The sequence below is a fragment of the Lagenorhynchus albirostris genome, chromosome 1 (genome assembly GCF_949774975.1).
Source record: "Lagenorhynchus albirostris chromosome 1, mLagAlb1.1, whole genome shotgun sequence".
Classification (NCBI taxonomy): Eukaryota; Metazoa; Chordata; class Mammalia; order Artiodactyla; family Delphinidae; genus Lagenorhynchus; species Lagenorhynchus albirostris.
In genome coordinates, this window is record NC_083095.1 from 77,536,769 (window position 1) to 77,552,737 (window position 15,969).

General features: G+C 40.2%; 1 protein-coding gene across 1 annotated transcript in view; it reads right to left on the minus strand.

The window, feature by feature from the left end:
- RYR3 (ryanodine receptor 3) overlaps positions 1-15,969 on the minus strand; it is a 563,044-nt gene that overhangs the window by 269,545 nt on the left and 277,530 nt on the right. Inside the window, 2 exon segments of the mRNA XM_060146948.1 lie at positions 3,360-3,481; positions 7,002-7,175. Of these exon segments, the coding sequence (XP_060002931.1) occupies positions 3,360-3,481; positions 7,002-7,175 (296 nt within the window).

The window sequence follows — 15,969 nt, forward strand, 5'->3', positions numbered from 1 at the left end:
AATTCACATATCATACAGTCATCTATTTAAAGGGTACAGTTTAATGGTTTACTAGTTTTTAGTATATTTACAGAGTTGTGCAATAATCACCTAAATCAACTTTAGAATTTTTCCTCAGCTTTCCCCCAAATCCCACACCCATTAATAGTCACTCCTCTTTTCACCTGCTGCCACCCCAGCCCTAGGCAACCACAGATCTATTTTCTGTCTCTACAGATTTGCCTCTTCTGGATATTTCATATAAATGCAATAATACAATATGTGTTCTTTTGTGACTGGCTTCTTTCACTGAGCATCATGTTTGGAAGGTTCATTTATGTTGTAGTGTATATCAGTACTTCATTCCTTTTTATGGACATATAATATTCCATTGTATGGATATAGCACCTTTTATTTATGCATTCATCACCTGATAGATGTTCAGGTTGTTTCCACTTTTGGGCTATTATGAGTAATGCTGCTTTGCACATTTGTATACAAGTTTTTGTGTGTGCACATGTTTCATATCTCTTGGGCGAATACCTAGGAATGAAATTGTTGAGTCATACAGTAACTCTATGTTTAACATTTTGAGGAATTCCCGGACTGTATTCCAAAGTGGCTGCAACATTTTACATTCCCACCAGCAGTGTATGAATGTTCCAATTTCTCCACATCCTATCCCACACTTCTAATTGACAGTCTTTTTGATTATAGCCATCCCATCCTATTGAGAATAAAGTGTTATATCACTGTGGTTCTGATTTGCATTTTTTTGAGAGCTGATGGTATTGAACATCTTTTCATGTGCTTATTGGCCATTTATATATCTTCTTTGGAGAAATGTCTATTTAGATCCTTCACCCGTTTTTAAATTGGTTCCATTTGTCTTCTTAATGCTGAGTTGTGAGTGTTCTTTATTCTAGATACAAATCCCTTATCAGATCTATGATTCACAAATATTCTCTGCCATATCATGGGTTGTTTTTACACTTTCTTAATGGTGCCCTTCACAGCAAAAAAGCTTTTAATTCTGATAAAGTCCAATCTATCTACGTTTTCTTCTGTAGGTTTTGTTTTCGGTACCATATTGAAGAAACTATTGCCTAATTCAAGGTCATGCTGATTTGAGCCTATGTTTTCTTCTCCAGGTTTTATACTTTAAGGTCTTACAATTAGGTCTTTAATGCATTTTGAATTAATTTTTGTATATGTGTGAGGTAGGGGCCCCTGACTTAAGAAAGATATAAGGACAGAGGTTGAGAGAATTGAGGGCCACATTAATAAAACCATCCACTCCCTATGGTGATGGCATAGCCCAGACTATATGAAAATTTCATGTGTACATGCAGCTAATTTTTTCTGCCCATACCAAGCCATTCGTTCTTAGGCTCTTTCTTTGAAGAAGGAGAACAGTCTGGATGTAATGCAGAATAAAAAGGAGGAAATATTTTGCTCAAGGTTCACAGAAAACCAGTGGCAGAGCCAAAAGCAGACAAAAGATCATTGATTTGCAGGTCTCAGTCCCATCCTGTAGCAGGAATACCCCTATTGTCTACTTGCCTTCAATTTAGTATCAGGACCCCTGAGTTGTACATAGCCAACCAACCAGAGGTGATATTTCTCAGCCTTCCTTCAGCTAGATGTGGCCATGTTACTACTGTTAGCCAAGAGAATGCAAGATAAGGTGATCTAATTCTGGGTTATATTTTTTTTAAAAAGAAATGGCTTGCACTCTACTTCCTCTGTCTTCCCATCTTTTCAGGATGGACCTCAGACATGGTATTAGTAAGCTATTTTTTAAGTTAATTAATTAATTAATTTATGGCTGTGTTGGGTCTTCGTTTCTGTGCGAGGGCTTTCTCTAGTTGTGGCAAGCGGGGGCCACTCTTCATTGCGGTGCGCGGGCCTCTCACTATCGCGGCCTCTCTTGCGGAGCACAGGCTCCAGACGCGCAGGCTCAGTAATTGTGGCTCATGGGCCCAGTTGCTCCGCGGCATGTGGGATCTTCCCAGACCAGGGCTCGAACCCATGTCCGCTGCATTGGCAGGCAGATTCCTAACCACTGTGCCACGAGGGAAGCCCCAGTAAGCTATTTTTAATCACATGGATGAAGTATACATACCAGCGCAGTTGGTTCTCAACTGTGGCTGAACATAAGAATTTTCTGGGGAGTGTTAATAAAAAGCTGGTGTTTGGATCCCACCCCAGAGACTCTGATGCAATTGTTTGGAGATGCCACCTGGGCACCAGGGTGTTAAAAGCTTCCCAGATGAATCTAACATCTGGCCAAGGTTAAGACCTTTACTCCAGGGCAGTGGTTTGTAAACTTTAGCAAGCATCAGCATTAACTGCAGGGCCCATTAAAACTCAGTTTTTCTGAGGTACCACTCCTAGGTGTCTGATTCAGTAGGTCTGTCGGGGGTAAAACCCAAGAATTTGTATTTTTAACACGTTCCCAGGTGATGCTGCTGGGCTGGTCCAGGGACATACTTTAAGAACCTGTAGGAGATCTCAAAGAAGAAAACTGAGCCCCAGTAGCGGCATGGTCTGTTTTTCCCAAACCACCTGCCTCCCCTATATTATTACTTGAAAAAGAAATAAAAGTTTATTCTGAACCACAATGGCAGCTTAGCCTGTATCCTAACACACACACATGCCTTGGATCACAGTGGTTCAACAGGAAGGAGAATAAAAGTATAAAAATTTTTTCTCATTTCATGCAAATTCACACACACAACTGAAACCCTCTAGGCTTTAGAGATTTTCCTATGAGAGAAGGATGGCTTGCAACACTGCACTGTTTACAGCAGAATCCCTTCCTCGTGGTAACTGGTGAAGATAATCCACAGAGTTCTGTTTGGGCAGCACTGTTGAGGCTGGAGGAATTATGATCCAAGCAGGCTAAGTTACTTTCCCCCATTTAAGTCCCAGCCATAGGTGGCTAACCCAAGCCTTCCATGTAAATCTCCTTGGAACCAAACCACAGCAACAATTCTGAATGATGTAGAAAGCCTTTCTAAATAGCACAGAGGGTGTGGATCCATTACTCCTCTCTCCTCCCCTCTTCACGCACTAATACAAATGGGACTTAAAGCACTCCAGATCTTTCCACTTAATTTGCATGAGAAGACCTTGGGTGTTTGTGACACCAACCTGAATAACTAATGCGTCTTGGGCATCTGTTGGGCCAAGAGTGAAGCTGGGAGGAGCTTACCTACTGGGAAATAAGTTTCAATCCCAAGCTCTTTCTGGCAAAACTCTTTGCTGGTGCATACTTATTTCCTGAAAATTCATAGTATTAACAGGGGATGGTTGGTGGGATTGGATGGCCACAAAATAGAAACTGACGAGCAGAGAAAGGGAAGGAGCTCACCTACCTCACAAACTGGCTGAATAAAGCGGTCGTGTTCCGGATGATCCGGGCAGCCTGGGACTCCTCATGCTGGCATCTCTGCAGTGTTAACCCGTCATCCATGTGGCCTTCCTGATGGAGTATGACCTACCCCAGAGCCAAGGACACCAGTTCCAGGTTACACAGCTGGAGAGTCAACGTTTCTGGCAGTATTTCCCTCATCCCTTGTACTCCTTCTCCCCAGTCAAGTTCCCCACAGGCCCATTTTGAAAGTGGGACATTAACAAAGTTATTTTCCCCATACTCCCTATTGCTGACCTATGACTCATTCCTGAGACACGGTGCTTTGATGAAAATGAAACTTCATGTGCCACTGTGATGTGAGTTACAATAAATTCCTTGGGTCTAGATGGCCAATTTGAAAGGGTGAAAACGTATTTTATGATAGATTTTTCTCTTAAAATGAACACAAAACCTTATCCTTGGAGATGAGAAAAATCACTTTGTTCAGAGGCTTTTCCTCCAGAGATAAACCAAGAAAGAAGAAAGACAAGTTAAAATAAAACCCTCTACTGGGATCAGGCATGTCTTTCTCTCCTGAGTGACAACTACACCGAGTTAGCTGACTGTAGAACTGGGGAAGCGGCTCGAGATGGTAGTTTGCTTCTCATGGAGGCTAGAGAGGGGGTTTGAAAGCCTGGGCCTGGGTATCAGCTGACCTGAGTTCTAATCCTGCTAGGCCACATCCCAGCTGTGTGACCTTGGGCAAACCTCTGCTTTGACTTCACCATCTGCAGGTGTTATTTAGAGGGCTGTTTAGAGGATTCGATGATCTACATGTAAGTCATTTAGCATGTTTCCTAGAATATAAAAGGTACTCGATGCATATCTGTTATAAGGGGAGATATATTACTGATCTCAGATCAGTTGTCTGGAAGCTAGTATACTTATTGCTCACCAGTGACATCATGATAGAATTTTTGGGTGGGGCTGGCATCTTTTGGCGTGGAGGTCAGCTGTTTTTTTCTCTAGAAGGGCCAAATATATACTGTTATTAACTGGGATGGTTTGACTCTGGTTCAAGTCAGGGCCAAATCCTGATTCAAGTTCCTGGCACGGTTTCCTCTGGATGGTGAGTAAGTGAGGGGAGGCCATTTGTAGGTCCTGGGGAAGGGGGATGGGGGTCAGTCGGTCTCTATGACAATGAAATATGTGGCTCTAAAAATATCCTGAGAATAAGGATTTTTGTTATCTCATTTTTAGCACAAAGAAACAACTTATTTTCCTTTCCACGTGAAAATCTCTTCCTTATTTTTATTCTTCTGAAAGCATATCCTGATTTAATGAATTCACCCAGGAAGTAGAATGCTGGCTTGTACAAGTTTATGTTCATTTTTGAAAAAAGACCTCTGGCCTCAGTCCCAGCTTTTGGGTCAGTCCCTAAAGACCTTAGGTTTTGCTTGTTCAGATAACACATTCAAACCAGCCAACCAAACAAGAAAGTAATGAGAAATGGGGGAAATGCAGCTGTTAGAATGTTGTTATTATGTATCCTATTGATCGCGGCAGCTCAGGTCCTTCCTAAGGTCCTTTTTCTCTCGGAGGAATTCCGTAACCCGAGAGCAGAAGCCCAAGATGGAAAGAAGGTACTTCCTTTAAGGTGAAGTATCATTCGTCAGGTTTTTCACTGTGTCTGTTTCCGATTGGTTTTTCTGAATTCCCATTTTGTTTCATAAAATGCTTAACACAGATTGGACAATCTTTGTATTTATAGAGGGGAACTTGACTGGCTCCTCGCGAAATGGAGCCGGGCAGCCCTATGAAGGGCTGAGCATTTTGGCACCATTTAGAGAGAGTTTCTGGAAGCATCTCCCAAATTCACATGCACATTTCAGCAATTAAATGGACCTCTGGAGTATGGCCAGATGAAAAAGTCAGGGGTAGGCACAATAAATCAACACCGTAAACTGGGATCTCTCCTAGTTGACAGGGTCCTTCAACTGTGTCCCCACCCACACAGAATTACAGCCAAGATCCACAAATTCTATTTTCTTAAATGTCATTCTTATCTTAGTAGGTATGAAAAACTGTGGAAACTCTAGATGATATTATCATACTCTTTAGAGGATTTAATTTTCTTCTCATTGGCTGTTAGGGTAGATGATGGGCCTTTGGCATCGATTTTCAATTTGCCCTTATTTCCAGGGTGCAGCCCTTACTCCTGGGTTAGAGCCCTTTTGGGGATGCAGCTGAAAACCTACTGTATTTTCAGGGGCCGTTCCAGCTTGAGGGACTTCGACTATGGACTATGTCTCCTAGTACTGTCATACTGTCCACATCTCTGCTTTGCTCTTCTCCACCATAGCTGGCACCTTCTGTTCGCTATCTTAGCGTCATACTCTGTCCACAGTCAGCTTAAGATGCTAGGGGAAACTGCATATAGAATTTCAGGTTCATGTTTCTATAGTTTCCTCCACTGGGGAGTGTGGCCCCTCAAGTCCCAGAAACCTCGACTGAACTTATCACAAATATGTCTCCCCAGCCCGGTGAAACTAACATAAGACCCCACTCCTTGTGCTGCAACTCAGGAAAATGCTGAGGGGAAAGTGGTGACAAAGGAGGAACTCACCTTAGTGCACTTACATTCTATTTGGGATCTTTAGTACCCATGTCCTGGGTGCCTTGCTTGTGGTAGCCTTCAAACCGTTTGTTTCTGTGTTTAATCCAGCCTTTATAATTGTTGGCAGAGGAAGGGCTGGGTTCATACAAGCTAGTCTTTGTGGCCTCTTACTTATTCTATTTTCTACCTCCTCTTTGTCATTTTATTTTCCCTTTCTGGATATTTTCCTGGTACATTTTACTTTATACAAAAATAAGCTATTTATTACTTTATGGTTTCCTCCCAACCTCCTTTCTTACAATAACCAGCATTCTGGGAAACTTTTCATCACCTCCCATTAGGCTGACATATAGAAAACACAGTGTACAGTGCTTCCTAGAACCTTATTATGGGACTCCTTGGCTACCCAAACCCATGTTTTGTTAAGGGTTTTCAAAAAAAAAAATTATCACGCCTGGAGCATCTATTTTCTGGTTCCTATCAAAAGAAACTCTATTATGGCAACTGACTTTCTGGAAAAAAGATGTTGTATGTATCCAAGCCAGATTTCCCACTGTAGCAGGCTGTGACAGACCACTCAGATCTGCATTCATTCTCTGGGAATACAGTATCATTCCTAAATAGGTATCTCCTATTTCTGCACGTTGGTTCCTGTGCGCTTGTTATCATGCTATCTGCCTTTTTCTTTGTAGAGATTCTATTTAGTCTGTATATTATGAAAACTGCATAATAACTCAAGTATCCACTTAAATGAAAGGCGCAATGATGTGGATACTCCCAAAACAGCATACCACCAAAAGTCATTTAGTTCAGGTTTTAGAGCACATGGAACTATTCTACCCTCTCCTCACAGATTTGTCATCTATGTAGCTCTTTTTTTTCCCCACTGAATATGAGGTCAGAGTAACCACATTAGGCTACACAATCTGTCACAGAAATAACTCTTCAGAATAGTAAGAATAGTAAGAAGTAAACATACATCATGTTCACCTGATTCTCACAATCACTTCTCTTGCCTAGTTGCTTCCAGCCTTTCTAACCCCTCACCTTTCTTTTCAGAGGTCCCAGGCGGGATGTCTTGGCATCTTGTGCTTTGTAGGTCACCCAGAGACCACTGGCTATATGTTGGACAAAGCAGACAGAGTCTCCGTACTTGATTTCTGGGACTCCCATGCCCTCTATATCTCGCTTGTGACTGGAATCCAGTTTCTCCTTGATTTCCTATTTCACAGAAAATGAAACAAAGGTAGGCATGTCTGATTAAATAGAAATGCAATGTATAAAGCAAGTCATCTGTGCAGAATTTGTAAGCCAGGGAACCGATTACCAGGATAATCATGATGTGCCTGTCCAAGCCAGGACTGCAGAAAGGCTTGCTTCCTCTATCTGCTGCTAATTGTAAAATCAATGGATTTCAAGTTTTGGCTACTTTAGTGATTATTTAATCACTCTTTGGTTCTGGTTTTATATAACTGTCCATTATATTTTCTACTTTCTTCATCCCGACTTAGATGCTTTAATAACTAACGCTTTACTGGCCAAATAACTTATTTTCAGCAAATTGTATCTTCCATGATTTTAATGGTTATGTTATATAAATGCCCTGACTCAGAGCTTTAAATATATCTGTTAAAATCATATAAGTATGGAGACAGAACCAAGATGGCAGAGTAGAAGGACGTGCTCTCACTCCCTCTTGAGAGAACACCAGAATCACAACTAGCTGCTGGATAATCATCGACAGGAAAACACTGGAACTCACCAAAAAAGATACCCCACATCCAAAGACAAAGGAGAAGCCACAATGAGATGGTAGGAGGGGCGCAATCACAGTAAAATCAAATCCCATAACTGCTGGGTAGGTGACTCACAGACTGGAGAACACTTATACCAGAGAAGTCCACCCACTGGAGTGAAGGTTGTGAGCCCAATGTCAGGATTCCCAACCTGGGGGTCCGGCAATGGGAGGAGGAATTCCTAGAGAATCAGACTTTCAAGCCTAGTGGGAATTGACTGCAGGACTTTGACAGGACAGGGGGAAACAGAGATTCCACCCTTGGAGGGCACACACAAAGTAGTGTGCGCAAGGGGACCCAGGGGACGGAGCAGTGACCCCAGGGGAGACTGAACCAGACCTACCTGCTAGAGCTGGAGGGTCTCCTGCAGAGGCGGGGGGTGGCTGTGGCTCACCGCAGGGACAAGGACACTGGCGGCAAAAGTTCTGGGAAGTACTCCTTGGCGTGAGCCTGCCCAGAGTCTGTCATTAGCCCCACCAAAGAGCCCAGGTAGGCTCCAGTGTTGGGTTGCCTCAGGAAAAACAATCAACAGGGAGGGAACCCAGCCCCACCCATCAACAGTCAAGCAGATTAAAGCAGATTTTACTGAGCTCTGCCCACCAGAGCAACAGTCAGCTCTACCCATCGCCAATCCCTCCCATCAGGAAACTTACACAAGCCTCTTAGATAGCCTCATCCACCAGAGGGCAGACAGCAGAAGCAAGAACTACAATCCTGCAGCCTGTGGAACAAAAACCACATTCACAGAAAGATAGACAAGATGAAAAGGCAGAAGGCTATGTACCAGATGAAGCAACAAGATAAAACCCCAGAAAAACAACTAAATGAAGTGGAGATAGGCAACCTTCCAGAAAAAGAATTCAGAATAATGATAGTGAAGATGATCCAGGACCTCAGAAAAAGAATGGAGGCAAAGATCGAGAAGATGCAAGAAATGTTGAACAAAGACCTAGAAGAATTAAAGAACAAACAAACAGAGATGAACAATACAATAATTGAAATGAAAACTACACTAGAAGGAATCAATAGCAGAATAACTGAGGCAGAAGAACGGATAAGTGACCTGGAAGACAGAATGGTGGAATTCACTGCCGCAGAACAGATAAAGAAAAAAGAATGAAAAGAAATGAAGACAGCCTAAGAGACCTCTGGGACAACATTAAGCACAAAAATATTCGCAATATAGGGGTGCCAGAAGGAGAAGAGAGAGAGAAAGGACCTGAGAAAATATTTAAAGAGAATACAGTCGAAAACGTCCCTAACACGGGAGAGGAAATAGCCACCCAAGTCCAGGAAGTGCAGCGAGTCCCGTACAGGATAAACCCAAGGAGAAACACGCCGAGACACGTAGTAATCAAACTGGCAAAAATTAAAGACAAAGAAAAATTATTGAAAGCAGCAAGGGAAAAATGACAAATAATATGCAAGGGAACTCCCATAAGGTTAACAGCTGATTTCTCAGCAGAAACTCTACAAGCCAGAAGGGAGTGGCATGATATACTTAAAGTGATGAAAGGGAAGAACCTACACCAAGATCACTCTACCCGGCAAGGATCTCATTCAGATTCGATGCAGAAGTCAAAAGCTTTACAGACAAGCAAAAGCTAAGAGAATTCAGCACCACCAAACCAGCTCTACAACAAATGCTGAAAGAACTTCTCTAAGTGAGAAACACAAGACAAGAAAAGGATCCACAAAAACAAACCCAATACAGTTAAGAAAATGGTCATAGGAACATACATATAGATAATTACCTTAAACGTGAATGGATTAAATGCTCCAACCAAAAGACACAGGCTTGCCAGTGGATACAAAACAAGACCCATATATATGTTGTCTAAAAGAGACCCACTTCAGACCTAGGGACACATTCAGACTGAAAGTGAGGGGATGGAAAAAGATATTCCATGCAAATGGAAATCAAAAGAAAGCCGGAGTAGCAATACTCATATCAGATAAAATAGACTTTAAAATAAAGAATGTTACAAGAGACAAGGATGGACACTACATAATGATCAAGGGATCAATCCAAGAAGAGGATATAACAATTATAAATATATATGCACTCAACAAAGGAGCACCTCAATACATAAGGCAACTGCTAACAGCTATAAAAGAGGAAATCAACAGTAACACAATAATAGTGGGGGACTTTAACACCTCACTTACACCAATGGACAGATCATACAAACAGAAAATTAATAAAGAAACACAAGCGTTAAATGACACAATAGACCAGATAGATTTGACTGATATTTATAGGACATTGCATCCAAAAACAGCAGATTACACTTTCTTCTCAAGTGCACACGGAACATTCTCCAGGATAGATCACATCTTGGGTCACAAATCAAGCCTCAGTAAATTTAAGAAAATTGAAATCATATCAAGCATCTTTTCTGACCACAATGCTATGAGATTAGAAATGAATTACAGGGAAAAAAACGTAAAAAACACAAACAAGTGGAGGCTAAACAATACATTACTAAGCAACCAAGAGATCACTGAAGAAATCAAAGAGAAAATCAAGAAATACCTAGAAACAAATGACAATGAAAACATGACAATCCAAACCCTATGGGATGCAGCAAAAGCAGTTCTAAGAGGGAAGTTTATAGCTATACAAGCCTACCTCAAGAAACAAGAAAATTCTCAAGTAAACAATCTAACCTTACACCTAAAGGAACTAGAGAAAGAACAACAAACAAAACCCGAAGTTAGCAGAAGGAAAGAAATCACAAAGATCAGAGCAGAAATAAGTGAAATAGAGACAAAGAAAACAATAGCAAAGATCAATAAAACTAAAAGCTGGTAGCTTTTAGCGAGACTCATCAAGAAAAACAGGGAGAGGACTCAAGTAAATAAAATTAGAAATGAAAAAGGAGAAGTTACAACAGACACCGCAGAAATACAAAGCTTCCTAAGAGACTAATACAAGCAACTCTATGCCAATAAAATGCACAACCTGGAAGAAATGGACAAATTCTTAGAAAGGCATAACCTTCCAAGACTGAACCAGGAAGAAACAGAAAATATGAACAGATCAATCACAAGTAATGAAATTGAAACTGTGATTAAAAATCTTCCAGCAGTGCTTTCCTGGTGGCGCAGTGGTTGAGAGTCCGCCTGCCGATGCAGGAGACACGGGTTCGTGCCCTGGTCTGGGAAGATTCCACATGCCACGGAGCGGCTAGGCCAATGAGCCATGGCCACTGAGCCTGCAGGTGTGGAGCCTGTGCTCCACAACGGGAGAGGCCACAGCAGTGAGAGGCCTGCGTAACGCAAAAAAAAAAAAAAGTCTTCCAACAAACGAAAGTCCAGGACAAGATGGCTTCACAGGTGAATTCTACCAAACGTTTAGAGAAGAGCTAACACCCATCCTTCTCAAACTCTTCCAAAAATTTGCAGAGGAAGCAACACTCCCAAACTCATTCTATGGGGCCAACATCACCCTGATACCAAAACCAGACAAAGATACTACAAAAAAAGAAAATTACAGACCAATATCACTGATGAATATAGATGCAAAATTCCTCAACAAAATACCAGCAAACAGAATCCAACAACACATTAAAAGGATCATACACCACAATCAAGTAGGATTTATCCCAGGGATGCATGGATTCTTCAATATACGCAAATCAATCAATGTGATACACCATATTAACAAACTGAAGAATAAAAGCCATATGATCATCTCAATAGATGCAGAAAAAGCTTTTGACAAAATTCAACACTCATTTATGATAAAAACTCTGCAGAAAGTGGGCAGAGAGGGAACCTACCTCAACATAATAAAGGTCATGTACAACAAACCCACAGCAAACATTATTTTCAATGGTTAAAAACTGAAAGCATTTCCTCTAAGATCAGGAATGAGATAAGGGTGTCCACTCTCACCACTATTATTCAACATAGTTTTGGAAGTCCTAGCCATGGCAATCAGAGAAGAAAAAGAAATAAAAGGAATACAAATTGGAAAAGAAGAAGCAAAACCGTCACTGGTTGCAGATGACATGATACTATACATAGAGAATCCAAAAAAATGCCACCAGAAAACTACTAGAGCTAATCAACGAATTTGGTAAAGTTGCATGATACAAAATTAATGCACAGAAATCTCTGGCATTCCTATACACTAATCATGAAAAATCTGAAGGAGAAATTAAGGAAACACTCCCATTTACCACTGCAACAAAAAGAATAAAATACCTAGGAATAAACCTACCTACGGAGACAAAAGACCTGTATGCAGAAAACTCTAAGACACTGAAGAAAGAAATTAAAGATGATACCAACAGATGGAGAGATATACCATGTTCTTGGATTGGAAGAATCAATATTGTGAAAATGACGATACTACCCAAAGCAATCTACAGATTCAATGCAATCCGTATCAAATTACCAATGTCATTTTTTACGGAACTAGAACAAATCATCTTAAAATTTGTATGGAGACACAAAAGACCCCGAATAGCCAAAGAAGTCTTGAGGGAAAAAAGTGGAGCTGGAGAAATCAGACTTCCTGACTTCAGACTATACTACAAAGCTACAGTAATCAAGACAATATGGTACTGGCACAAAAACAGAAACATAGATCAATGGAACAAGATAGAAAGCCCAGAGATAAACCCACGCACCTACAGTCAACCAGTCTATGAGAAAGGAGGCAAAGATATATAATGGAGAAAAGACAGTCTCTTCAGTAAGTGGTGCTGGGAAAACTGGACAGCTACATGTAAAAGAATGAAATTAGAACACTCCCAAACACCATATACAAAAATAAACTCAAAATGGATTAGAGACCTAAATGTAAGACCAGACACTACAAAACTCTTAGAGGAAAACATAGGAAGAACACTCTTTGACATAAATCACAGCAAGATCTTTTTTGATCCACCTCCTAGAGTAATGGAAATAAAAACAAAAATAAACAAATGACACCAAGTGAAACTTCAAAGCTTTTGCACAGCAGAGGAAACCATAAACAAGATGAAAAGACAACCCTCAGAATGGGAGAAAATATTTGCAAACAAATAAACAGATAAAGGATTAATCTCCAAAATATATAAACAGCTCATGCAGCTCAATATTAAAGAAACAAATAACCCAATCCAAAAATGGGCAGAAGACCTAAGTAGACATTTGTCCAAAGAAGACGTACAGATGGCCAAGAAGCACATGAAAAGCTGCTCAACATCACTGATTATTAGAGAAATGCAAATCAAAAGTACAATGAGGTATCACCTCACACCAGTTAGAATGGGCATCATCAGAAAATCTACAAACAACAAATGCTGGAGAGGGTGTGGAGAAAAGGGAACCCTCTTGCACTGTTGGTGGGAATGTAAATTGATACAGCCACTGTGGAGAACAGTATGGAGGTTCCTTAAAAAACTAAAAGTAGAATTACCATATGATCCAGCAATCCCACTACTGGGCATATACCCAGAGAAAACCATAATTCAAAAAGACACATGCACCCCAATGTTCATTGCTGCACTATTTACAATAGCCAAGTCATGGAAGCAACCTAGATGCCCATTGACAGGCAAATGGATAAAGAAGATATGGTACATATATACAATGGAATATTACTCAGCCATAAAAAGGAATGAAACTGAGTCATTTGTTGAGACGTGGATGGACCTAGAGACTGTCACACAGAGTGAAGTAAGTCAGAAAGAGTAAAACAAATATCGTATATTAATGCATGTATGTGGAACCTAGAAAAATGGCACAGATGAACCGGTTTGCAGGGGAGAAGCTGAGACACATATGTAGAGAATAAGCGTATGGACACCAAGGGGGGAAAACCGCGGTGGGGTGGGGATGGTGGTGTGCTGAATTGGGTGAGTGGGACTGACATGTATACACTGCTGTGTATAAAATTGATGACTAAAAAGAACCTGCAGTATAAAAAAAAACAATCAAACAAACAACTAATACTAAACTTTCTTTGGGTTATTTGTATGGAAATATGTTAATATAAATGTTTCACACATTACATGAAATTTCTAATAATCTTATATGTTCTGGTATAATGTTATAAGTCATAATTCTAGTTATTACTTTAAAATGTATATCTCAGAAATAACTAAAAAAAAAATCATATAAGTATCTTTCACAGAAATCAGCAGAGGAAACAGACTCTTGGAGAAGGTCGGGAGCTAGTCCCATGCAGTAATTGTTGTATTAGTTTTTTATGGCCTCCTCAGTTGTGTGTTAGTCAATGGGTTTCATTCTTCAATTGCCACAGTTTCACGAAACTTACTGTCTAGTATGGAAAAAGGAGTTGCTTGTGCACCAGGTGTCCACTTGGTGATAACCTGAGGTGCCTGTCACAGAGTGACTCAGGAAATGGACTGGTAACTCTGTCCCCTTCTCATCAATCAGGGCCTCTGTATGGTTCTACCCTATTTCCATTTCTTCTCTACATCTTGTGTTAAATTGCTCATTTGTAGAAGCCATCAGCTAGGTGGCATTTTGCATTTTTACAGAATAAAAATGTAGCACCCTGTTCCCTCCGCTGTGCCAACTTTACTCTCATTCTTAACGATGGAACAACAGGAGCTCGTGCACTAAGCTCTTCTCACGTGTAAGGCAGAGCCCTAAGTTCCTCACATACACTAACTCTTCATAACGGCCTCGGATGTAGCTACAAATATTATCCCAGTTTTACGGAGGAGAAAATGAAGGTACAGAGAAACAAGTAATTTGTCCAAGGTCATTTAAGAAGTAGTGAAAGAGCCAAGATTTAAACCAGGAAGTCCAACTCCAGAGACTGTGCTCTTCCGATGGCCCCAAACTCCTACTCACCCTTTAATACCCTGCTCAGGTGCCACCTTCTCTGTGAAGGCGGAGTTAGTCTCTCCTGCTGTATTTCCCCAGCACAGTCTCATCCCTCTATTGAGTACTTAGCACATCACAATGTAAACGTGCTTGTTTAAATGATACTTTCCTTATGCCAGGTTATAAGAGAATGAAGGGCATGGGCCAGATGACAATTAATTTTGGATTCCTAATACAGAGAATTATCAATTACTTAACAAACATAAATTGAAGGAACAAATATATATAGCTGAGTAATTTTTTTCCTTCAAATATATATATAATTTTTCATTTCAGCTCCTATTTCTTTCCTTGAAATCTTCATAAAAGCAAAATTAGTTATTTTGCACACATTTAAGGATCATTTTGAGCAATGTTAATATATCGCAGGAACATTCTTATTTTAAATATATGTTGAAACACCGGCTGGATTGTTAAATATGACTTATTTCTCAAAATGAACATTTCCAAAGGAACTTATTTCTGATTTTATAACAAAAGTCAGTGGGAAAATAGAATTTGATATTTTAGGATTCTTAATAGGCAAGTGGTCAAAAATGCATTTATTCTATAAAATAATGGATATTTGATTTTCATTTCAAAAATATCCAGAGTTCTATGGACACTCAAGCCAGTAGGTGGATTTAAAATACAGCAAAGTTTTCATCTCTAGCCTGCTCTCTAACCATAGGCAATGCAGCAAAATAAAAATATTACACGCTACAGCTGTTAAATATGAATAATTACACTGGTTACCAAGAGCTCATAGTTAAAATAGCACATATTCCCCAATGATCAGTGACTATGGTCATTTCACTTGTTTTATCACTTTTCATTGATTTAAATATGACTTTGCCAAAAATAAAATAAATACTAGGGTTTTTTTTTTAGAGTCTCTGAAATAAATGGATCATTATTGTTTATAGACCATGGTCTCTTTGCTTTTAAAAAATGGCATCAACTCCCAAAGTTCTATGGCTGGCACTACAGGGGCTGCTTGTAATTCAAAAGAAAGACAGAAGCAATAACAACAAAAACTAAAACATACAGACAAACCGACACTAAAGCCAACTCTACTAAACAACGATGACACAGCTTAAAGAAGTGAGAGCATCCCGAGATAGAGAAGTTGGATTTGGCTGACCACAGGTGGGTGAGCTCCTTTTGACTTAAGCCATGAACTAATGCTCCCCTCTCTGTCTTCACTTGAACATGGTCCCAGATGTATTTATTTACTCTACTGCTAGAAATGGAACCTTCCTATACGATGGGGCTATTTCAGTCACTCCCTTTCAATAACTCCCCAATTCCCACAGAACACAATTCTCACTTCTAAAGTTCTTGTATACCACATGCTTTAACCAAACTGGACTACGTCTCTGTGTCAT